The sequence below is a fragment of the Schistocerca piceifrons genome, chromosome 8 (genome assembly GCF_021461385.2).
Source record: "Schistocerca piceifrons isolate TAMUIC-IGC-003096 chromosome 8, iqSchPice1.1, whole genome shotgun sequence".
Lineage (NCBI taxonomy): Eukaryota > Metazoa > Arthropoda > Insecta > Orthoptera > Acrididae > Schistocerca > Schistocerca piceifrons.
The window spans coordinates 411,849,195-411,876,431 of record NC_060145.1 but is presented as its reverse complement, the minus strand read 5'-3'; the positions used below and the strand labels follow the sequence as shown (position 1 = coordinate 411,876,431).

Here is a 27,237-nt window from a genome sequence, read left to right as displayed (position 1 = left end):
AAGAAGTGGCTTACGATAAACTTCTTCGGGTGATTCTTGCTCATCACTTTCGAACCCTTGCCAGGTAGGACTAGAAGAGCTAGAGAAGATCCACCGGAGACCAGCGCGTTTCGTCATCTGGTCGTTTAATTAGCCCGAGAGTGTTACAGACATGCTCAGCAAACTCCCGTGGCAGACGCTAAAATAGAGGCGTTGCGCATCACGAAGAGATTTACTGTTGAAATTCCGAGAGGTAACGTTCCGGGAAGAGTTGTACAACATATTACTTCCTCCTATTACTTCCTTCCATCTATCCCAACGAAAAAATGCGAGAAATGAGAGCTAATACAGAGATTAACAGGCAATAAATCTTACCACATGCTATTCGCGAGTGGAACAAGGAAGGGGGGGATCAGATGGTGTTACCAGAAGTACACTCCGCCACACACCGTAGATACAGATGTGAATGATCCCCCATTTCATCAAACAGAATTACTACTCTTTGCAGAAGAAATTGTAAAACCTGCTTTTCAGAGAGTTAATTGGTGGGTGTTTGAAAATGTTTCTCCCTTATTTTTGAGAGAAAAGTCTATAGTAGTTATGTACTTCAAACAGTCATATCATTACATGACGTAAGACATGAACAGGAATCAGTAAATAGGTTAGAGTGTTCCAAATATTTGAATGTATGTATTGATGAAAACTTGAACTGGAAGAAACACATTAATGAACTGCTCAAACAATTAAGTACGAAGCACCCTCCTAACATACGCTGACTGTACATGAATTAACCTCATATTCTTTATTAAAAATAAAAAGAAACCTTGTAAATTACGTGGTTGTGAATGAAGACTTTGAAGGTCACGGTGCGTCAGGTAGCTGTCTGTAGTGCTCGTTTCCTGCAAGCAGATAGGGTCAATGCCACCGAGTATGATGATGGGGTTATGGGTTATGGTGTTGTGAGGGAGCGGTGCAGAATACTAGATTAGTTGCACAGCTACGCGTGATGAAAGTGGCCGAGGAAGACGTTCAGATGTGTGTCATGGACTTTGTGTAACAGATTGACGAAATTATGCTGAGATGTCGAGTCATAATTTCTGAACTTCCGGAAGAAGTTTCTCACCCCTTCAAATTATATGAATGCGTTGTGTCTGTATCGGAAACAACAAACACCATGCATGCATTCATGTAATTTGACTGGCCTAGTTGGGCAACGGATCCACCATCTTCAATGCGGATGCACAAGTACGCCCTGTCGGAATCCCAGAGAGACAATATGGAGGAAATGGGAATGTGGATCACCTGTGAGTCGTGTGGAGACATTCCGCACGGTAGTGATAACACAGTGCCCGCGATGTCGCAGTGGTTAACGCACCTGCCCAGTAAGCAGGAAATCTCGGGTTCGAATTCCAGTCCAATACACATTTTGTCTCGTCGCCGCTGTTTCCGCGTAATGTCCCGATGCAGCTGACAGCAGTGATTTCATCCTCCCTTTCTTTTTCTTTCCTTTCCCTTTCTTACTTCCCCTTTCCACATTAAATATACCTGGTGATCAAAAAGTCAGTATAAATTTGAAAACTTAATAAACCACGAAATAATGTAGATAGAGAGGTAAAAATTGACACACATGCTTGGAATGACATGGGATTTTAAGAGAACAAAAAAAAAAGTTCACAAAATGTCCAACACATGGCGCTGGACAGCAAAACGTCAGTGACTGTGCATGACAATCGTGTATAAAAGGAGCTGTAATGAGAGAGAGAATCAGATGCGCCAGCAGTCTCAGCATGTTGACGTTACCTGAAAAGGCGCTTTTAGTGAAGGTGTATTATCCGGATGGGGAATGTGCTAGTTTATCGTTACGATCCTATCGCCATAGGAAGGAGATTTGAAGAGGTAAAGGTCCGTTGGCAAATGCAGCTCTGGCGAGAATGATTTCGAAGTTCGAAGCCACAGGTTGTTTAGATGATAAACCCTGTAGTGGCCGACCGAGCACAAGGCGTAATGCTGCTGAGACAGTTCAGGAAGAAATCGAGACTGGGTTCGGCGTCGTGCAGTCGCATGTCGCACCGGCATTCCATACATTACTGTTTGGTTGGTACTTAGGCGTACCCTCCGATGCTATCCGTACAAAATCCATCGGCATCATGAACTGTTACCTGGAGATTTAGTGAAGCAGAGGGCATTTGCGGTGTGGGCGTTTCAGAAGATGGCGGAAGATGACGATTGGTTGAGTAACGTGTTCTGGATCGACGATGCTCATTTCGCGCTCCGAAGGTCTGCCAACGCCCACAACTGCAGAATGTGGGCTACCAAAAATCCTAGAACTGTGGTGGAAACTCCATTGCACGACGAGAAAGTCACGGTATGGGTTGGATTTACCACATCTACCGTTATCGGGCCTTTTTTCTTCGAGGTAATACGTGATTCTGGTATTGTAACTGCTACCGTGGCGGGTGAGAGATACGCCGATATGTTACAGAATCGCATTATCGCCGGCCCGGCTGATAAACACCTGCTGGAACGTACAATGTTTATGCAGTATGGTGCTCCACCTCATATTGGCAGACGCGTGAAAGATCTCTTGAGCGCGTCGTTTGGTGATGATCGTGTGCTCAGCTGCCACTTTCGTCATGCTTGGCCTCCCAGGTCCCGAGACCTCAGTCTTTGTGATTATTGGCTTTGGGGTTACCTGAAGTCGCAAGTGTATCGTGATCGACCGACATCTCTAGGGATGCTGAAAGACAACATCCGACGCCAATGCCTCACCACAGCTCCGGACGTTCTTTACAGTGCTGTTCACAACATTATTACTCGACTAGAGTTATTTCTGAGGAATGATGGTGGATATATTGATCATTTCCTGTAAAGAACATCATATTCGCTTTGTCTTACTTTGTTTTGCTAATTATTGCTATTCTGATCAGATGAAGCGCCATCTGTTGGACATTTTTTGAACTTCTGTGTTTTTTTGGTTCTAATAAAACCCCATGTCATTCCAAGCATGTGTATCAATTTGTACCTCTCTATCTACATTATTCCGTGATTTATTCATTCAAATTTATACTGACTTTTTGATCATCCGGTATGTAACTCTCTTTAACACTGTCACAGGTGAGTACAGAAGTGTCTGACCTATGTTGACAAAACTGATAGAATAGGTTTGGCGTTGGCATTTCTTCAGTTATGCCACAAACAGTGGGAAGAGTTTCTGAATAGAATGGTGACTGGAGACGAGCCAAAAACTCTGAAACTAAGGAACATTCCAAACAGTGAATGAACACTCATTCTCCAAATAAGTCCAAAAACTTAAGCGGACGCTGTCAGCCACAGCTTTTTAGGATCGCAAAAGAATTTTGCCAATGGAGAGTAACGCGTGAGAATAATTTGACGTCACAGGTGTATGTGAGACTCTTAGGAAACCAGAAACAGTGTGGGAAGATTAAGGAAGGAATCGTTTTGTGAATCTAAACTTTTTCACTGGGAGATTGTTCGACATAGTCCCTATAATCCGGACTTGGCGTCAAGTGATTTTCACCTCTTAACCATGACAAAACTTTGACTGGATACTCAGCACTTTCGACTAATAACTAACTCAACGATGCCGTCAACAACTGAATGAAACACCAAGCGTCACCATTCTTCGATGAAGGTATGAAGAAACTGACGTCACGCTACGACGAGTTTCTATTTGTGTAGCGACTATCTAGAGAAGTAATGTCATCATGAAAGTACATAAGCATGTACCTACATAAAGATATATGTTTCAAATGTTTTAATGGCTAATCGTCATTTAATTTATGAGTAGCCTTCGTATTTTGCATATTATCACTCGATGATGTCTTATGGAATAATTTTTTGGAGTAACTCATCACTCAGAAAGAAATTAGGACTAATAATGGAGTAAAACGTAGCAATGGGAACAAAATGTTGTGTTCACCAGCGGCCGTAATGCAGGAGTTGAGATAGGCACTTTAACGGCACCGTCACACTACCTAATATTCGCTAGTAAAACTCGTCATATGTATGCCATCACAATTGGGGGAGATTAACGATGACCATACTTTCAAAAATACAATAAAGAATTACCTTTATGAAAGTTGCCACGCCTCAGTAAAGAGTTACATAAGCGTCACAATTTATTATCAGTCGCCAATAAATGGAAGAGGTTATGGTTATGAACTGTAGATTAAAACTGAAGAAACTGCAAAAAGGTGGGAATTTAAGGAGATTGGACCTGGATGAACTGACTAAACCAGCGCTTGTACAGAGTTTCAGGGAGAGCATAGGGGAACAATTGACAGGAATGGGGGAAAGAAATACAGTAGAAGAAGAATGGGTATCTCTGAGGAATGGAGTAGTCAAGACAGCAGAGGATCAAGTAGGTAAAAAGACGAGGGCTGGTAGAAATCCTTGGGTAACAGAAGAAACACTGAATTTAATTGATGAAAGGAGAAAATATAAAAATGCAGTAAATGAATCAGGCAAAAAAGAAATACAAAATCTCAAAAATGAGATCGACAGGAAGTGCAAAATGGCTAAGCAGGGATGGCTAGAGAACAAATGTAAGGATATAGATGCTTATCTCACTAGGGGTAAGTTAGATACTGCCTACAGGAAAATTAAAGAGACCTTTGGAGAAAAGAGAACCACTTGTATGAATATCAAGAGCTCAGATGGAAACCCAGTTATAAGCAAAGAAGGGAAAGCAGAAAGGTAGAGGAGTATATAGAGGGTCTATACAAGGGCGATGTAGTTGAGGACAATATTATGGGAATGGAAGAGGATGTAGGTGAAGATGAAATGGGAGATATGATACTGCATGAAGAGTTTGACAGAGCACTGAAACACCTAAGTTGAAACACGGCCCCAGGAGTAGACAACATTCCATTAGAACTACTGACAGCCTTGGGAGAGCCAGTCCTGACGAAACTCTACCATCTGGTGTGCAAGATCTATGAGGCAGGCGAAATACCCTCAGACTTCAAGATGAATATAATAATTCCAATTCCAAAGAAAGCAGGAGTTCAAAGATGTGAAAATTACCGAACTATCAGTTTAATAAGTCACAGTTGCAAAATACTAACGCGAATGCCTTACAGACGAATGGAAAAACTGGTAGAAGCCGACGTCGGGGAAGATCACTTTGGATTCCGTAGAAACATCGGAAAACGTGAGGCAATACTGACCCTACGACTTATCTTAGAAAATAGATTAAGGAAAGGTAAACCTACGTTTCTAGCATTTGTAGACTTAGAGAAAGTTTTTGACAATGTTGACGGGAATACTCTCTTTCGAATTCTGAAGGTGGCAGGGGTAAAATAGAGGGAGCGAAGGGTTATTTCCAATTAGTACAGAAACAAGATGGCAGTTATAAGAGTCGAGGGACATGAAAGGGAAGCAGCGGTTGGGAAGGGAGTAAGACAGGCTTGTAGCCTATCCCCGATGTTATTCAATCTGTATATTGAGCAAGCAGTAAAGGAAACAAAAGAAAAATTAGGAGTAGGTATTAAAACTCATGGAAAAGAAATAAAAACTTTGAGGTTCGCCGATGACATTGTAATTCTGTCAGAGACAGCAAAGGACTTGGATGAGCAGTCGAACGGAATGGACAGTGTCTTGAAATGAGGATATAAGACGAACATCAACAAAAGCCAAACTAGGATAATGGAATGTAGTCGAATTAAGTCGGGTGATGCTGAGGGAATTAGACTAGGAAATGAGACACAAAGTAGTGAAGGAGTTTTGCTATTTGGGGAGCAAAATAACTGATGATGGTCGAAGTAGAGAGGATATAAAATTTAGACTGGCAATGGCAAGGAAAGCGTTACTGAAGAAGAAACATTTGTTAACATCGAGTATAGATTTAAATGTTAGGAAGTCATTTCTGGAAGTATTTGTATGGAATGTAGCCATGTATGGAAGTGAAACATGGACGATAAATATTTTGGACAAGAAGAGAAGAGAAGCTTTCGAAATGTGGTGCCACAGAAGAATGGTGAAGATTAGATGGGTAGATCACATAACTAATAAGGAGGTATTGAATGGGATTGGGGAGAAGAGAAGCTTGTGGTATAACTTGATTAGAAGCAGGGATCCGTTGGTAGGACATGTTCTGAGGCGTCAAGGGATCACCACTTTAGTATTGCCGGGCAGCGTGGAGGGTGAAAATCGTAGAGGGAGACCAAGAGATGAATACACTAAGCAGATTCAGAAGGATGTTGGTTGCAGTAGGTACTGGGAGATGAAGAAGCTTTCACAGGATAGAGTAGCATGGAGAGCTGCATCAAACCAGTCTCAGGACTGAAGACCACAAGAAAAACACAATGAATGCCCGTGTTCGTTATATCTGTGATGTACGGTTCCGATCATATTTCACCAACATAGGCACATCTACCTCGGATGCGTGCAGACAAGTGATGAGAGTTCCAAACTCTCTGCCTTTTATACTGTCGTATCTGCAAACACTGTCCCTAAATCTATCATCGACCTTAACACTGTTGTCTGAGAAACGTGGCAGAAACACCCGTTCACATCGGAGAAAAATTTATGTCCAAGTCCACCGTTCAGCCACTTCCTCGAATTGCTAGTCAGTAGCAGGAACACGACTTAAGTACTAAGCTCCCACATTATTCATGGCATAACAACTCCAGCTTTAGAAAACAGTTAATGACATATCTACTAAAACAACAGTGAGGATTACCATTGTCCCGGTACACGCTCGTTGCCCTCGCACATCCTTCTTCCCAGCCAGATCTTCATCCTTTCCCGTATTCTTAGCTGATGCAGTCACCTTACATTTCCTTTCCACAGAGCTCGCTATATCAGAAAACGTCTATATTTTACATCTATTAATTCTTTTGGTACCTGCCACTATCATTATTGCTATTATTATTATTATTACTACTACTGTCACGATTAGTGGCAGGAGCTGCAGTAGTACAAGTACTGCAAGCAATAACGTTATTGAAACTTCCTGGCAGATTAAAACTGTGTGCCCGACCGAGACTCGAGTCTCGGTCGGGCACACAGTTTTAATCTGCCAGGAAGTTTCATATCAGCGCACACTCCGCTGCACAGTGAAAATCTCATTCTGAATAACTTTATTAGTTTACAGTCTTAATTATTTACTCATATTGTCACTATATACACTCAGATCATTTAATTACTACTCGTCGTATTAAAATTGCTGTCTCTTAGGTAGCTATGATATACTACATGTGTGACACCCGATGTAAGAGAGGACATGGTGGCCAAAATAACATCAGGTTCAATAAATTGATAAAATAACGCATAATATCTTATACAAAGTAGTGCAGTAAGTTAAATAATGTCTTGTAGACGGATCTTTCTATTCGATAGACAATTTTTTATTTGTAAACTGGTACTCAATATAAAACAGAAACGAAAAGGAAAATCTAATTTGAAGTATAGTTACATAAGTGTAAATGAAAAAGTGTGTTGATTGATGTAAAATTCGGCCAGTGGGCCATTTCTGGAACTTTCAAAAGGTCAGCAAGTAGCCATCCTATTATACTAATCATGTATAAACACACTCTAAACTTAAAAGTTGCACATCACATAGACAAAAACAAATCCTTTAAATGATACGTGGAAGTTGAACTTGTTAATTAACTATGTGAACGAACACTTATGTTCATCTCTTTATCGAAACTCGGTGCCGTTATTGTAGAATAAAATGGAAAAATAAATAGAATGTTAAGAACTGCATTATACAATACACAGCTGTAAGGATATATTTTGTTAGAGACGATTGATATCAGTAAAGGATGAGACCATCATTGAATCCAATGTATCATAGAAGAATAGAAACAGATACAACGAAGTATTTAGTTAAAATATGCAACTGTTACGTGAAACAACATTAAATACATCACGTCTTACAGCACTGCATCAAAAACGTTACAAAACTATTTCAGATTTATATGTAGCTAATTGAAATAACAGTTGGCAGATGTACATTGTTCGATCACTAATAGTATGTCCATTTAATCTCGTAGACATTTGTATGTGACATACCCAAGCAGTTAACAGAGCTGGGCAAAGATTATTCAGGTATTTAAGGGGACAAGTCCCTGAAAGGGCTGCATTTTTAGCATTATCTTCACCCTCATAGTGCAACTTCTCTATAAACGAGAGATAGCTCAAAATTCTTACACACAATTAGGGTCGTTAGTCAAAGCATTTTCCAAAACATCATTGAGATATTTATTATATTTTGGTACCGACAGCAATATTTATAATAGTATAAAAAACGGAGCACTATTTCACAGCGGTAACATTTTCTTTGGAACCACTGTCTGCACAGATTGGAAAAAGAGTCAGAGTACATACAACATTCACATAAGTGTTTCATGCCTCCAATTTCCTTCAGTAATGCTGATCTGTGAAAAATACAAGTAATTTATTTTACTACAACAAGAATATTTTAAAATGTATCTCAAATATCACCGACATCATCATCATGTTGTACTTTTTTCAGGTAATAGTAGGCAAGGGAGGTAAAAATATCTGTATCAATTTTTGCGAGTTTAACTTTAGTCATTTAAGAGGAAAAAGTACCTGTATGATAAAATTCAAGTTTTCCGTATATCGTAAAAGACATTTACAGATTCATTAACATAGCACTATGGTCGTTTAGAACATTCCAGCTGCATACTCCAGTTGCCCCTGTGTTTCCTTATCCTCGATATTCTTTCTTTTCATTCTTTTCTTTATCGTTGAGTCCTTGGTAGCAGCTTCTGCAGCTGTCTCTGCTTCGGTTACCCGACGTTTATCAATAACAGTTAGAGCTGAAGCCACATTCCTTCCCATCTGGATGTTCAATTTCTTCCTAACATTGATCCTAGAATTTGCACCATCATTGAATATTATCATTGCATTCATTACACCAATCTTCCGCACTGTTAGCCCAACAAATCCAGTTGTGGTTATTCTCTCTCATATACAGCTCTTGAAGCTTTTATTTACATTCTGAGAAAGACTATGTATACATTTCCTAAGTAGATTTTTATTTGCCTGATCACGATATATAGGCCTAATTCCTTCCATTACAGCAAGTGGTAAGGAATGCTTGTGGGTACATTGTACGCCTGTAGCATTGCTGAACCAGTACTTGCACCACGAATCTTCCCCTTTTGGACACAAACAATGCTGTGGTGTTTCATCTGTTGATACTCTGTGAAACCATGTGGCCCAAATAGCTCGTCTCATGTTCTCCTTATCTCCTACATTTCTCCTTATTGCTAGTTCTATAATACTGAGTCAAACAAACAATTTCACTTTTTGTAAGATGACCTGCACCATCTATGTGTTTTCCGTCTGACAGTTTCTTTTCCACTGAAGTCTTTACATAATTTTCTCAGCTGAGACCGCATTCTTTTCTGTACATGACCAACATATTCAAACAATGTCTATCAGAGTGTCCCCAAATGGTCTGTCATCAACAACAGTAGTGTGTCCTTTACAGTCTCCATTTCCAAGGTAGCCTACACATCTCACACCATTACTGACCTCTGATCTTCTAAAAATATTTAGAACTCCTTTCATTTCCATGTTTCCACTTGGGCCATCAAAGTTCTTTACACAAACATGGGTGCCAATAAATTTACTTGAACAACCCTGGCAGTGCTTTGTTAGACATTCATAATCTAGTATCTTACCAGTTTCAATAAATGTAGCAGTTACAACCCCATTCAGAGAAGCATGTCCCCTCTTCTGCCAAGATCCATCAAATGCTGCTACAATGTCTGTATTCTGAGACAAGGCTGCTCCTTCGTCTGCTGCTCTTTTCATTGAATGTTCACTTCACATAAATCTTTAAGTATTAATTTATTGTATCTGTGAAACGTCAGTGGAGGTAGAGGCAAATCCATCACTGCACAAAAAGTCTGGGCAGCTCTCCTTCGTCTTCCAATACATTGCGTTGCATAAGCAAGCTGTATGTTTATACTGTAATGTCGACTATCAGTTACTGGCGATGTCATAGTATCACTGTGCATCTTACACGAGTTATAGGCAATCACTAACCGACTTGAAAGACCATTCCTTGCTGAAATGTCCTCAGAAACGTCAATACTATCTTCACAATTGCAGTACTGAGATTTCACAGCACTCTTCAAGAGTATTTACAGCATATTTAAGTTCACAATAACATTTCCGTCGTTACTGCTGCTCACAATACTACTAGGCTTGTTCTTGTTACATTCAGAAAGCGAAATTTTACGTCTAGAAGCACTGCCTGTAGACATTGTTTCTGCAGGCGACTTTTGAAGCAACTGATGTTAAAATTCGGTTGTACTTGGGACTGGTTGCCGTGAAACTTTCGTTTGGGCTAAATTTCTTTACTCTCGGCATTTGTAGCACAGGAAACACACACACAGAAAAAAAACAACCCACAGTAACTACAAAACCACACGCGTATGAAATTCCGAAATCATATATTCTCAGATCTTTGTTTACATTCGAAACATTGCCTTCTAGACATGCCTGTACTTTGGTTCCGGGGGTCAGTGCCTTCTAGAATACACCTGTGTTAACGATCCGTAATTAACGACAGAGAACACAGAAGAGCAAAATAATGCGTCACGTATTCTGATGCACTTCAAACTGACAGATGGGCGTGGCCCCTGTACAACATTACGTTCAACCTCAATTTTAGAACGAACGGAAAAGATAATGTCCATTAACAATACATTTTTGAAATCAGCATGAAATGCTCTTTCCTATAGGCCAAGAAACTTTTGTCTCAGATTTTTATTCATTTTCATGAGCATGTCCCCTTAATGAATTGCAAAAATATACGAACTACTAATAAGATCGATGTCAGTACCACATAGATATTAAAATTACACATAATGAGAAAATGCCTCTACTATGTTACAACATTAATAATTCAATTACAAACCATTTGCATTGCATAGAGCACTTGCCCACAAAAGACAAGGTCCATTACACATTATACCTCGAAACTGATAAAGTATGACATCAGTCTATGTGTCAGTGATATTTTCTTAATGGTTCATAGCTAGGGCTATGGTATATGTACTGTCTTATTTTATCCAGATCTTTTGCATGGCAGTTGCTGACTTCTTCCTACACAATTCATCACAGTACTAGGAGATGTTATGGATAACATATCATCAAGCATGACGTTAAGACAATCTAATTACTTACTGTTACATCACTGTGACTTCTAAATAATGACATGTTAATATAGATAAAGTTCCTATGAGCATAAAACCAAGAAATTTTCTGGCACTTATTAGGGACATGTTTCCACAATATTTGTAATGTAGATATCGACACTGGAACCCATAAATGGCTCATAACTCTGGTACACTGAATTACTTACTAATTGTACACAGTTACCTAACTTTTCACCACGAAGACCAGTACACAATAGAAATGCTACTATATAACATATGCAAAATAAAATTTTTTATTGGAAGCAGGGTTTTTCTATATTTTTACCATAGTCTTAACATAACCCAAATGTCAATAAACTTCAATAGCTCCTCTCACACTATAAGATTCCTGTACAACTAACTTAATGTCTGCAGCTGTGAGCTTCTCCATCATTAACTGATCCCGTCTTATGAAGAAGATATCTTTATGTCATGACTGTGTGTATATGTATGTGTATACACAGAATAAAAGCAAAGTGACATGCAGAACTGAATATTTACTCGCAAAAGAGGCATTTATTTAACAATCGTCACAAAGAACATTTTTCTGTAAATGGACAGTGTGATTGGTGTGCGAAATTTCACAAGGAAGCACTTCTAGTTCTTCACATATATTGTATAATTATATCAAGATGAAGCCTAAAGAGCAGAGAGCAGTAGTGTATGTTTATTTCTATGCTACTTGTATATGTTCTTTTCTTTTTCACAGGCGCTGATTTCGATAGTGCACAAGTATCCTTTTTACCTTAGATGGCTTGCCATAAAGATGCTAGCCCCACTAAATTCGCAACCATTCATCTCCATTACTGTGAACGAACTGATGCTGGGATACGAAGACCCGCTCGTCACGCTGGGCAATACGTTTTTATCAAAGTCTCTTCCCATAACCAAAATAGGAATTTTTTATGTAAGTATATATATATCTCCTTTTCCTTCCAGTAAAAAATTAATGCCCTTGGCACCGTCATTCTTTTTTGGTTTTCACAGCAAACTGGCTATTCGCTTGTACCTCTGAATTTCCTAGTTTCCACAAGCAGCGTTGATTTACTATTTAAGTACAGATGCATGCTATTACTGGCACATTAGGGATTTGACTATGCTCATTGACTGAGATTATTGATGACATCACCTGTTATTAAACATTTTACTGCAGTACTGAGTTTGTGAACATGACATTATGGATTTTAAAAAGTGCGAAAAACATTAATAACAGTTGTGGAAACTCCACAGTACTTCACCTTCACTGTGTATAATGTAGCCATGAGATTTATATTGGATTACTTTTTCCCAGAGTATGGTGTAGGCTAAATCTTTCAGTTCTTTCTCCCATCCTTGGGTCTTGTTTTCTTTTCATTTTACTCTCAGCTATTGTGGTCCCGTTAGTTTAATTTCTGTTTATTTGTTTGTTGCTGCCAGTTTAAGTGAACAGTGGTCAGGGCCGGTGCGAGAATATTTTCCCACAACGACCTTTTATTGTTTGGCGCCCTCTGCTCGTCACTCTTACAGATATTACTTCCATTCCTTGGCCTCTTGGTAAGATCCTTAAAAATAAATCTGTATATAGTAGTTGTGGAATTGGTTGACATTTCTTTTGAAATACGTTCTACGTTAACATTCCAGAGCTGTATACTAGAATAAGAAACAATCATTTTCCATTTAAGGTAATTAGATAATTTCAGGGATCTTTAAACCCAGGCCTGAGTATTGTATTAGTGTCAACAAAAGTGTTCTGTCTCTTAAGCTGGGTGGAATTTTCTTTAACAATGAACCTTTTTCATTCTGTCATTTATAAATTATGCACTATCCATCGGAAAAAGTGGGATAGAAATACAAATATATCACCTAATTTTATACTGACACGTTAATTATAAGACACCGGTTCACTGAATCACTGAAGAAAACTCACCAGTAACAACTTAAATTTTACAAATATTTAATGAAATCAGTTGAATATAGGCAAAAGTGATCCCAGATTATGCATCCATTTAAAAACAAACACATATTTGTGTATGATATGAAAGAGTAGCACATGTGGTCTAGGTGTAGCGTCTTTGATTAGTAATGCACATATCCTCGCTCCCGTGTTCGAACGCCGCCACTGCTTAAATTTCGAATAAAAATCCTCAGCAATGGCGGCTGTAGGCTTCCGGCATAAAAAGTCACCTTCGTTCTGCCAAAGGCCTAGTCAAAGATAACGGAGTAGCGGACAGAGGTTCAGGGCACGCTCTTGCTGTGGGAAATTGCCCCTAAAGGCAGAATAATCAGCAATGATCAACGTCTTCAGGATGCAGAAGGCAACGGAAACAATTGCGTTAAAGACGCATAATGTGTATCCCCGAGTCATGCTGCCAATTATTGAAAAAGTATCATGATGATCTCGCCATTGGCAAAAGATTCCCGACTAGTTGCCCATTCATATCTCCGGAAGGGGGCTGCCATATGGGAGGTGACCATGAGGAAAAGATTGGGTGACGAATGAAAGCGTAACGTTCTATGAATCGGTGTGTGGAAAGTCAAAAGTCTGAAGATGGTAGGAAAGGTAGAAAATCTGAAAAAGGATATTCTATGGTTCTATCTGCATAATGGGGGACCAGTGAAGAGAAATGCAAAGAAGACATTTCTGAACAGACGAATATAGGATATATAATAAAGCGGGGATAAGATCCGTTATGAATAGGAAGCTAGGGCAGAAAGTGATTTAGATTAGATTAGATTAATCATTCATTTCATGGACACACAAAAGAGGGGATGCTCCTTGGTGTGGAACATGTCAGATAAACGCATTACAAAAATTTAATTAGAAAAACTTGAGTTTCATTAATTTTAATGGTCCTCAGTGAATAAACAGTAAAATTATGTACATGAATTAAAATTAAATTTCTAATATTTACAGGTTTAATATTTACATCTGCTTTAATGAATTCCATCATTCACACAGTAGCTAGTTACTTTGCTATTACAACCAAGTATTGTCAAAAATTAAAATGAACAATTAGGAGATAGGGTTTTATTTTCATCACAATGACAACTTACCAACATCGACAACGATAGTTCAGATATACATGTCTACATAGCAAATCGAAGAGATACAGGAAGTTTATGAGGAATTGAATGGGCAATTCAATACGCAAATGGACGTGAAAATCTAGTACTCATGGGGGCTGGAATGCGATTGTAAGGAAAGGAGTAGGATACTGGGTTACAGGAGAATAAGGTCTTGGTATTAGCAATGAGAGAGCGAAAAGACTAATTGAGTTCTTCTATCGATTTTAGCTAGTAATAGAATCACAAAAAGAGAAGGTATACATGGAAAAGGGAAGGAGATAGGGTGAGATTTCAGTGAGATTACGTCATGGTCAGGTAGAGACAACGAAACCAAATACTGGATTGTTAGGAATACTCAGAAGCACTATCCGTTACATAGGCAGATACAGACTCAGATTACAGTTTAGTAGCGAAGAAGAGTAGAGACTAATGAGGAAGAATCAACACGCAAAGAAGTGGGATATAGAAGTACTAAGGAATGACGAGATATGCTTGAAGTGTTATGAGGCTATAGATACTGCGATACAGAAAAGCTTTGTAGGTAGTGTAGTTGGAGAAGAGTGGACACCTCTCTAAAAGGGATCACAGAACATAGGTATAAAGAAGGCAACTGCGAAGAAACCATGAATAACAGAGATAATACTTCAATTGATGGCTGAAAGAAGAGGTACAAAACCGTTCAGGAAAATTCAGGCCTACAAATTACAAATCAGATAGGCTTGTAATAAATAGGAATCTCAGGAAAGGTAAGGTGAAATGACTGAAAAAAATGTAGAGAAATAGAAAAAGAAATGATTGTCGGAAGGACTGACTCACAAAACGATGAACTTAACAGCAAGGGTTGTAACATTAAGAGCGCAATGGGAATTCCACTGTTAAATGCAGAGGAGTGGCTGGATAGGCAGGTGGGATAGAAAACATACCACCAGAATTTCTACAATCATCGGGGGAGTGGCACCAAACCAATTATTTGCGTTGGTGTGTAGAATGTATGAATCTAGCGATATGCCATCTGACCTTCGGAAAAACATCATCCACACAATTCCGAAGATTTCAAGAGCCGCCAAGTGCGAGAAATATCGGCAGCAGTCCTCAGCTCGTGGTCGTGCGGTAGAGTTCTCGCTTCCCCTGCCCGAGTTCCCGGGTTCGATTCCCGGCGGGGTCAGGGATTTTCTCTGCCTCGTGATGACTGGGTGTTGTGTGATGTCTTTAGGTTAGTTAGGTTTAAGTAGTTCTAAGTTCTAGGGGACTGATGACCATAGATGTTAAGTCTCATAGTGCTCAGAGCCATTTGAACCAGCCATTTATCGGCAGCAGAAAGCAATTATGGGGTTTTGGGTGATAGTGGAAGCCATACTAAAGAAAAATCGAGACACCTTTAGAGGCCTGTGAAAAGGCCCAACAATGTCTAATGGAGGAAGATTTTATATATTGTGATTAAAATAGGGGTAAGCTATAGGGAAAGACGGGTGATATATAATATTTACAACAACCAAGAGGGAACAGTAAGGCTGAAACACCAAGAATGAGTCCTCGTATTAAACTGGTTGTAAGACAAGAATGTAGTCTTCCGCCCCTATTGTAAATCTATATATCGAAGAATCAATGACAGGGAAAAAAGAAAGGTTCCGGACTAGAATTAAAGTTGAAAGGATATCAGTAATAAGATTCGCTGATGGCATTGCCATCCTCATTTAAAATGAAGAAGAATTATAGGAGCTGCTGAACAGTCTAATGAATACAAAATATCTATTACGGAAATGAGTACGGCGAGAAACTTAACATCATGTTTGGGCATCACGAAGTAGACAAAGATAAGAAATTCTACTTCGTAAGCAGCTAAAGAATCCATAATGGAAAGAGCAAGAAGGATATAAAAAGCAGAGTAGCACTGGAAAAAATGTTATTTGTGACCAAAAGAAATCCAGAAATATAAAAAATAGGGCTTAGTATGTGGAATAAACTTCTGAGACTATACGTCTGTAGTTCAATATTGTTCTATAGTGAAAAAAGGACTGTGGGAAAACCGGAAGGGAAGAGAATCAAAGTATCTCAGGTGTAGTTCTTCAGAAGAATGTTGAAAATTAGATGGACTGGTAAGGTAACGAATGAAGAGGTTCTCTGCAGACTCGGCGAGATAAATAGTATACGAGCAAGAAGAAGGAGCAGGATGATAAGATATCCGTTGCGACGTTAGTGAGTAATTTCCATGATACTACAGTAGTGAGTAAAAGCTGCAGAGGTAAACAGGTGACTGGAATACACCCAGCATATATCTGAGGATCAAGGTTGCAAGAGCTATTCTGAGATTTGAGAGGTTGTTACAAGAGAGGTGTTTGTGGCAGGCCACATGAAACCAGTCAGAAGACCAATGATCCACAAAAAAAAAAAAAAAAAAAAAAAAAAAAAATTAAACGGACATGCCCATAACTGAAAGGGCTTCTGATAAAAGTGTTTGCAGCAAGCTGTGTGACATACCAGATTTGTTATTTGTTTATCTATAAACATCATAAGACAAATTTTGTTGTAAAATGTACAGCGTGGAAGACAACTAATAGTGAAAACAATACTTACACGTGTGGAAGAAACATTTGGAAGAGTACGCTAATGGAACCTAAAGCGTTTCAGTAAACAGTGCTCCACAAAACAGCTGACTGCGACTTACTTGCAAACGTGTCGTTACGAGCCCCGTCTCCCTTCAGTATTAAATATTTTTTCAGTTACAGTAAACATGTTTGTAATGTGAGGTATTCTGTTAAGCCTTCGTATAACTTGCTCCAATTCCAACAAGCAAAGTCTTTGTTACTGGTGTTAAAGTAGGTTCATAATCAGACATTCGCAGTTCTCTCACAAACGGATCCATGTTAAATGGAACGTATTTCCTTCTACAATCATATACCTCCAACAATGCCCCATATATAAGTTTAGCACTTGGACCGTCTCTGGGACCCTGAGAGCCCCCCCCCCCCCCCGCTCAGTGCCCCCCCCCCCCCCCCCCCGCTCTCCGTGATTGCTTGGGGCACCAAGTGGCCCCTCCTTGTGTGGTTTGGCCCTTAAGCGGCCGGACGTGTCTGTTGTGGGAGTCTGTTCTCTTCTTAAAGAAGGCTCGCGCCATTGTGTGGAGGTGCTCCCGTAGGTATGGGACGTCTGCCATTTTGTGAACCAGCTCCGATCGATAGTGTGGCGATAGGCCCAAAGACAGCTCATCATGAGCCTTGTGTACAACACGTTGGAGGCGACCGACATGCAGTTCCATGGCATCATCCAGACGACAGTTACATAATCAATGAGATTCAGCAGGACCGTTTCGTAAATGGCAAGACTAACGTCAGGTGCCAACCCATCATACGGCAGGGACTCATACCTCTACGATATTTTCGCAACCAAGTCATTTTATCTCCCCATTAAATTGAAATTAAATTATTATGACTGAATAATATCTGCTTACTTCAAAGGAAATCTTTGGGCGGGAGAAGTTGCTTCCGCAATACTTTTAACACAAATATTTCCGACATCGTCATCTAGATGGTTACACTGCAATTCACACTTAAGTGCCTGGCAGAGGGTTCAGCGAACCATTTTCGTACTACTTCTCTTCCATTCCACTCTCGAATGTCACGTGGGAAAAAGGAACCCTTAAATCTTTCCATACGAGTTCTGATTTCTCTTATTTCATTATGATGATCATTTCTTTCTACGTAGGTGGATGTCAACAAAATATTTTCGCATTCGGAAGAGAAAGTTGGTAATTGAAATTTCGTAAGTAGATGGCGCCGCAAAGAAAACCGCCTTTGTTTCAGTCACAGCCACCCCAACTCTCGTATCATATCACTGACACTCTCACCCATACTGCGTGATAACACGAAACGAGCTGCCCTTCTTTGCACTTTTTCGATATCCTCCACCAATCCTCTCTGGTAAGGATCCCATATCGCACGGCAATATTCCAGCAGAGGACGGACAAGTATACTGTAGGCTGTCTCTTTAGTGCGTTTGTCGCACCTTCTAAGTGTTCTGCCAATAAAGCGCAGTCTTTGTTTCGCCTTCCCCACAATGTTATCCATGTGGTAATTACAATATAAGTTGCCCGTAATTGTAATTCCTAGGTATTTAATCGAATTGACGGCCCTTAGATTTGTGCGTTTTATCGTATACCCAAAATTTATTGGAATTCTTTTAGTATCCATGTGGATGATCTCGCACATTTCTTTGTTTGGTGCCAATTGCCACGTTTCGCACCATACAGAACTTCTCTGTAGAGCATTTCTTAATTGCAACTGATCGCCTGATGATTTTACTAGATGGTAAATTACAGCGTCATCTGCAAACAGCCTATGGGGGCTGCTCAAATTATCACCTAGATCATGTATGTAAATCAAGAACAGCAGAGAGCCTGTGATACTACCTTGCTGAACGTCAGATATCACTTCTGTTCTACTCGATGATTTACAGTCCATCACTACGAACTGTGACCGCTCTGAGAGGAAATCACGAATCCAGTCACACAACTGAGACGATACTCCATATGCACGCACTTTGATTAATAGTCGCTTGTGAGGAACGGTATCAAAAGCCATCTGGAAATCTGTCGACAGCACTCATTACTTCATGAGAATAAAGAGCCAGCTGCGTTGCAGAAGGACGGGAATCCGTGTTGGTTGTGTATCAATAAGTCATTTTCTTCAAGGTGATTCATAAAGCTCGAGTACAGTATATGCTCCAAAATCCTACTGCAAATTGAGGTCAGTGACACGAGTCTGTAATCCAATGGGTTACTCCTATTTCCTTTCTTGAATACTGGTGTGACCTGTCAAGTGAGCGATTGTATATGATTGCTAAGAAAGGCGCTGTTGTGTCTGCTTACTCATAAAGGAACCTGATTGGTATACCATCTGGACCGGAAGACTTGACTTTCTTAAGTGATCTGAGTTGTTTCACAACACCTAAGATATCTACTATTTTGTCACTCATGCTAACAGCTGTTCTGGTTACGAATTCTGGAATACTTACTTCGTCTTCTTTCGTGAAGGAATTATGGAAAACTGTATTTAGTATCTCCGCTTTAGTGGCACCATCATCGGTAACATTTCCAGCGCTATCGCGCAGTGACGGTATTGACTGTTTTTTGCCACTGGTGTACTTTACATACGACCAGAATCGCTTTGGGTTTTCTACCAGTTACTAATTTAATTCCTGTTTGAATTCTCAAGTCTATAAATCAAAATGATGAATGATATGAAAAGAGCAGTTACAGGTAATCTGCCTCTTGATGTCGAAGTCAGCATCTGGAATAAAATTTCTATGGCTCTGCAGCATTCCGGGGATCGTCGATTCTGAAAATTCTTAAAATAGCCAGGGGCACAATCGTACGCCGTGGGGAAGTCATCTTGATTGCTGTGACGTACTCACTCTGCATCATATGAATCGGTGTGCAAGTTATGTGTTAAATCCAGAAATTGATCTCTCAAAATAGAGCATAAACGATCGTAGTGCAGGCTTTACTGATTGCCCAGGATACAAAGTTTCCAAGAGTTATGACACACCAAATAATGTTCTGACCCACAGACAAGAGAGAAGTTAAAATAACTAAAGAATCAGACATACCTTTTCCACTCATGACATTATATTTTTCCATAAATAACCTTCATAGCTACAATTCAGGATACATCAGCATCTAGTATGAGATAAAAGTTATCATAATTAATCAAATTACACTCCGTATTCAAAATGGCAGCTTCCAACAATGCCGTTAATTATATCTTCAACTTTTATAGTCCTGTCTTCCTCAGTTGCGTGTAATCAAAAAATAAAAACACAAATAAAAAACAAACACAACAGTTGCACAATACAAAAGAACTCACAAGCTGAAAACTTACAAACACACTCAACAAACACACACAATTACAACACCACACAGAAAAGAACCAGATGGTACACCATGACCTACACACATAAACTAACACACAGAGTTGCAAACATCCTAAAGGGACAGGGCTTCAAAATAGCATATAAGCCTGGGCAAACCCTTCAATCACACCTAAGCCAGCCGGCTACCAAGAGAGACAAATTCCAACAATCAGGAATATATAAACTTGAATGTCAAAGTTGTGATACAGTATACATAGGCATGACATGCAGGAATTTTCAAACAAGATACAAAGAACATAACAGGTGTTGGAAGTATGAAACAAACCATTCCACATTTGCAGAGCATTTAAAACACTACAACCATCATCCTACAAACATGGAACAAGAAATGAAAATAATGAGGACAAGCAACCATGACAAACATCTTATACAAATGCAAGAAAACTTCCACATCCAGAAAGCCATAGCAGAAGACAAACATGTGATAAATGAACCAACACACATCAGCACAGGCTCCCTACTACACTTAGGAAATGATAACATAAAACAAATAATAATAATAATAATAATAATAATAATAAAATCTCTTCCCCACATCATCTGGAGACACACACACACACACACACACGCACATACACACACACAGCAGTATATAAACACCAAAATACACACACACACACACATATATACACAAACGCACACACAAATGCATACACGAACAGACTACAGATACTTCAATAGTTACACACATAAGTTTGGCAATAACATTCGATCTTTGGCAAAAACATTTGACAGTCGGCAACAGAAACCAAAACATTGCTTTAAAACAAGCGTTCAGTGCATAGTGTTGTGGAATGGGGAAAAAAACCGCAAATTGGCGTTCATAAGAAGAAGAACAACAACAAAAATGCAACAGGAGGGTAATATGTAGGAAATTGTCCACACAACCTGTAAGTACAGTTCAAAACATTACTACTTAATAGGAAATACCAACCACCAGAACTGTTTATAACCTATAGGCACAATAACTAAAATGTAAATAAAATAGCTAACATATGTACATATTCCAGGCCACTGATGATGCCTTGCAGAAAATGAAGGCGAAACGCGTATGGCACTATAATTGTGTTTTATTCAGTTGCTGTCAGACGGTCCATAAGAAAAAAATACCGTTAATTATAGTCCCGCTGTGACCATACCCTCCGATTTCTCTCCGCAATCGCAATGAGTCTTTGATCTATAATGAGCCTTTGATCCATATAGACCATTTGGGCAGTTACGCTAAAGCATTTGTCATTGGTGCTAAAAGAAAAACTGACAGGAAGATGGTGATACTACATCTCCAACATAGTAATGATGAAATTTCTACGCCTGGCGTGCTTGCTCGATGTAATACGAGGGTTGTCCTTAAAGTAAGTTACGAGGGTTGTCCTTAGAGTAAGTTCCGATCGGTCGCAAAATGAAAACCACAGAGAAAACCAGAAACGTTTTATTTGCAACAGTTAGTTATACATTCCACCTACCTCTCTACTTAGTCGCTGCTCCAACTACGTGTATTGTCGTAGTGTTGTATCAACATTCCAACGCCTAAAAATCAAACCGAAAGTGTTCACTTTCAGAGATTTTAAGTGCTTGAACATGCCTGAGATTGCAGCTGTAACACCTAATCTGACTGAGAGGAATTTATAGGAAAAACACGCTCCGATAAAAACTGTAAGAGACAGGAGACAACGTGCACCATGACTTACCAATTATGTCAGACACCTTTAGAGTACCAGAGACGCCGCACACAGAATATATAAACCACTCTCAACCAACGAGAATAATCTTGTCTGCAAGCGACTGCGCAAACGAGTTAGTCAATCTGTGAGAAATGTAAACCTCAGGTGCACCCACTCGTTAACTGAGGACTTCTACAGGCTAGGAATAGGCACATCTTAATCTGCAGCTGAACCTCTAGTTCCTATTGAGCATCTAAATTGGTACTTCGCCACGACTACGTCTTTACGTGACCAATGTACAAGGACGAAAAAAATCGATTCCCTTAAAGCATCTGTGTTCGCTACGAATGAAAGATTTTTTTTCAGCAGCCGTTGCCTTAACACAGTCGAGAAGTCAATTGCTCGAATTCGTTCGACAGCTACTACAAATGATCATAACGAAGGAAATTTTTAACTAATCTCTTACCTCCATCATCTACCCAACGACCTGGAAAAAGGGACTCATAAAAACTCTGCCAAAAAAGAATCTGCCAAAGAACCTTTACAGGCACATTTGTATTCTTATAGTATTATCTAAGGCTTTAGAATACGTAATTTACGATCACCTTCCCAATTACTGACATAATCGTTTGGATGTATACCAGCCCGGTTTCCGAAAAGACCGCAGCATGACGACTGTATTTATAAAAGTAACTGACGAGATCAAAAAAGCTTTGGACAAACAAGAGGCCACTACTGTCTGCTTTTTGGATCTCAGCAAAGCTTTCAACACTGTCGGCTTCGATATTCTACGTGCTGAACCCAGAAGTCAAAACATTACTTTCAGTGCTCTACAATGATTCCACTCATACCTTACATACCGCAAAAAGTCGCAATGAAAGAATGTAGTGTCAGAGGTACCACAAGGATTAGTATAGGGTGTATTACTTTTCTCATTATATGTGGATGATGTGTCGACTATTATTTCCCTCTGCAAAAAATCATGTATGCGCTGACGAAGTTCAGTACACATCTAAGTGCAAGAGCAATAAATACTGCGCACAGCCATCAAGAACATAAATGCCCACATACTTGCTTTAATATAATCGGCGCGGAAAATAGATTAGAAACATGACACAGCTAAAACGCGAGCACTCTCAGAAATTTCTTCCTCAAGAAAACGCCTATGTTCGATACTAGTAGACTTCTCTTGGCCAGAAATGTGGTGTCACCGCCAGACACCACACTTGCTAGGTGGTAGCCTTTAAATCGGCCGCGGTCCATTAGTATACGCCGGACCCGCGTGTCGCCACTGTCAGTGATAGCAAACCGAGCGCCATCACACGGCAGGTCTAGAGAGACGTACTAGCACTCGCCACAGTTGTACAGCCGACTTTGCAAGGAACGGTTCACTGACAAATACACTCTCATTTGCCGAGACGATAGTTAGCATAGCCTTCAGCTGCATTTGCTACGACCTAGCAAGGCGCCGTATTCAATTGATATTGAGATTCTATTAATGTATCATCAAGAGCGATGTTCTACAAATGTGGATTGAAGTTAAGTATTCCAGAAGCTACGTACTTTTCTTTATAGCATTCATTACGTATCCTGTTTCAGACCTCACGCCAGCCTGCGTGAGTCTAAGCGCGTGCCCTTCGGCTTCCTCTTATTGTGTCTAGGCTGTCTTGTCTAGACACAACAAGAAATGCCCTTTTTACCAGGACTAGTCTGCTTTTGATAACCGTCATTGATTACTTTACAGCCTAGGTGGTAGAATTCCTTAATTTCATCTACTTCATGACTATCAATCATGATATTAAGTTTCTCGCTGTTCTCATTTCTGCTACTTCTCAGTACTTTCGTCTTTATTCCATTTACTCTCAGTTCATATTCTGTAGCCATTAATCTGTACATTCCGTTCAGCAGATCATTTAACAATTCTCCACTTTCACTCAGGACGACAATGTCATCAGCGAATCGTATCACTGATATCCTTTTCCCTTGAATTTTAATTCCACTCCTTAAACTATTTCCATAATTGCTTCTTCGATGTACAGATTGAACAGTAGGGAGGAAAGACTACATCCCTCTCTTACATCCTTTTTAATCCGAGCGTTTCGTTCTTGAACGTCCACTCTTATTATTCCGTGTTGGCTCTTGTACATATTGGCGCTTCAGTCTGGAACCGCGCGAACGCTACGGTCGCTGTTTCGAATTCTGCCTCGGGCATGGATGTGTGTGATGTCCTTAGGTTAGTTAGGTTTAAGTAGTTCTGAGTTCTAGGAGACTTATGACCTCAGATGTTGAGTCCCATAGTGCTCAGAGCGATTTGAATATGTTGTACATTACCCGTCTCTCCCTTTAGCTTACCCCTATTTTTATCAATATCGAACATCTTACACCATTTTAGATGGTCGAACGTTTTTTCAAGGTCTACAAATCCTATGAACGTGTCTTGATTTTTCGTTAGTCTTGCTTGCATTATTAATCGCAACGTCAGAATTGCCTCCCTCGTCCCTTTACATTTCCTGATCGTCATCTACGCGTCCCCAATTTTCTTTTCCAGTCTTCTGTACATTATTCTTGTAAGCAACTTCGATGCATGAGCTATTAAGCTGATTGTACCACAATTCTCGAGCTTGTCAGCACTTGCTGTCTTCGTAACTGCCCTGCTGATGCTTTTCCGAAAGTCAGATGGAATGTCGTCACACTCATACATTCCACACATCAACGTGAATAGTCGTTTTGTTGCTTCACACCGATGATTCTAGAAATTCCTTTGTGGCTTATTTGACTTTAGTCTTCCAAACCTCCTCCAAAGATTTTAGAAATTTTGATGGAATTTTAGCTATCCCTTCTACCTTATTTGATTTGAAGTGCTCCAAAGATATCTTAAAGTCGAATTCTAATACTGGATCTGCTATCTCTTCTAAACCGACTCCTGTTTCTTCTTCTATCACATCAGACAAATCATCCCCCTCATAGACTCTTTCAACGTATTCTTTCCACCTATGCGCTCTCCCCTGCAGTTAACAGTGGAATTCTCGTTGCAATGTTAATGTTAAAACCCTTGCTTTGAATATCACAGAAGGTTGTTTTGACTTTCCTGTATGCTGAGTCTGTCCTTCCGATAATTTCTTTTTCGATGTCTTCACATTTTTCCTGCATCCATTTCGTTTTAGCTTCTCTGCACTTCCTATTTATTTCATTCCTCGGCGACTTGTATTTCGGTATTCCTGAGTTTCCTGAAACATTTTTGTACTTCCTCGTTTCATCAATCAACTGCAGTATTTCTTCTGTTACCCATGGTTTCTCCGGAGCTACCTTCTATGTTCCTATGTTTTCATTCCCAGCTTCTGTAATGGCCCTTTTTAGAGATGTCAATTCCCCTTCCACTGTACTGCCTACAGAGCTATTCCTTGTTGCTGCATCTATAGTCTTAGAGAACTTCCAGCGTGTCTCGTCATTCCTTAGTACTTGTGTATCTCACTATTTTGTTATTGATTCTTCCTAACTAATCTCTTGAACTGCAGCCTACCCATCATCGCTTCTACATTGTGATCTGACTCTATATCTGGGTTACGCCTTACAATCCAGTATCAGATTTCGGAATCTCTGTCTGAGGATGATCTAATCTAACTGAAATCTTCCCTTAACACCCGGCCTTTTCCAAGTATACTTCCTCCTCTTGTGATTCTCGAACAGAGTATTTGCTATTACTCGCTTAAATTTATTACAGAAAATTAATCTTTCTCCTCTCTCATTCCTTGTCGCAACCCCTATTATCTTGAAGCCTTTTCTTCTACTCCTTCCCCTATAATTGCATTCCAGTCCCGCTTGACTATTATATTTCCATCTCCCTTTACCCTTCGAATATCCTCATATTTTCACTATCTCCTCATCTTCACCTTGCAACGTCGGCATGTGTACCTGAATTATCGGGGTCGATTTGTGGTCGATTCCGATAAGAACAACCATGTCACTGAACTGTTCACAGTACACACTCTTTGCGCCACCTTCTTATTCATAACGAATCCTTATCCCGTTATACCATTTTCTGCTGCTGGTGATGTTACCCTATTCTCATCTGACCAGAAATCCTTGTCTTCTTTTCATTTATCTGATGATAAATTATTCAAGTAACACCCAGCAACGCCGGCCGGTGTGGCCTGGCGGTTCTAGCGCTTCAGTTTGGAACCGCGTGACCGCTACGGTCGCAGGTTCGAATCCAGCCTCGGGCATGGATGTGTGTGATGTCCTTAGGTTAGTTAGAATTAATTAGTTCTAAGTTGTAGGCGACTGATGACCTCAACAGTTAAGTCGCATAGTGCTCAGAGCCGTTTGAAGCCAACACCCAGCAACGAATTCCCGAAATAGAAACGTTTCATCCGATTTTGTTGATCGCCGTGTCTTTAGAAAGCTATTAGTGTAAACCTAAATTGGTATGAATTACAGGCATGTAACTTAAATAGTACATGAGTTATTGGAGGTCAAAGTGGCCGATTACTATCGATCGCGTCAGGCAATAAGTACTCCACAGTTACAAGGGAAAAAAAAAAAAAAACATTAGCAGCATGCTTGTTAATATATTTATTCGTCTATGTCTTTGTTTATATCTGACATATAGTACTGATGAAGAAATTGGTTAAATATTTACTGTGTTAAAAAGCACAAAGACATTAGGCTCCTGGCCTACCTTTTGCTTCTTTTCTTTTGATATATGTTTATTTAATTATTTATGTATTTAATAATGTATATTAGAACATATTTATGGTCCATCCGTAGGAATATTTATTTTATTTGAAGTACTTAAATGTAAATCCAGTATTTCGTATGTGCTTGATTATGTTTGTGAGTGTACGTCGGGATGGATACCTGGAGGGAGCGCTCTAGGCAATCACAGTACTCGTTACTAAGAGAGAGGTATGGAGGTTAGGGTGGAGCATGGTTTCCGGAGAGGACACGTGGTAGTTCTGGGGGGCACGGCGCAGGACACGGGAGTGAGTGTTGGACGCAGACAGTACAAAACTACGGACGCAAAGTCGGAGGCAAGAGACTTGGAGAGTGTGGAGCGGTTTGCGCGTGGTCGCGAGAGATAGAAGTACTTTGGAGTGCCGACCTGTGCTATTGTGTGATTTCCGTGGCTTCTGCAGTGAAATCGTAGTATGCGTTCAGAAGTGAATATCTCGGAGCCATGTTGTTGGTTCAAATGGCTCTGAGCAGTATGGGACTTAATTTCAGAGGTCATCAGTCCCCTAGAACTTAGAACTACTTAAACCTATCTAACCTAAGGACATCACACACATCCATGCCCGAGGCAGGTTTGTAATCGGCGACCGTAGTGGTCGCGCGTTTCGAGACTGTAGCGCCTAGAACCACTCGGCCACCCCGGCCGGCCTATGTTGTTGATCATAACTAATTATGTGAAGTAGGAA

The 27,237-nt window shown here is 39.9% G+C and overlaps 1 protein-coding gene across 4 annotated transcripts in view; it reads left to right on the top strand.

The window, feature by feature from the left end:
- Positions 1 to 27,237, top strand: part of LOC124711436 (sensory neuron membrane protein 2-like) — a 236,065-nt gene that overhangs the window by 176,764 nt on the left and 32,064 nt on the right. For 3 of the 4 annotated variants that reach the window (XM_047241509.1, XM_047241510.1, XM_047241508.1), the window contains one exon: positions 11,896 to 12,093. The exons of the other annotated variant lie outside the window; for it this stretch is intronic. In XM_047241509.1, coding sequence (XP_047097465.1) covers positions 11,896 to 12,093 — 198 coding nt within the window. The remainder of the gene's footprint in view (positions 1 to 11,895; positions 12,094 to 27,237) is intronic. 4 annotated transcript variants of the gene reach the window in all.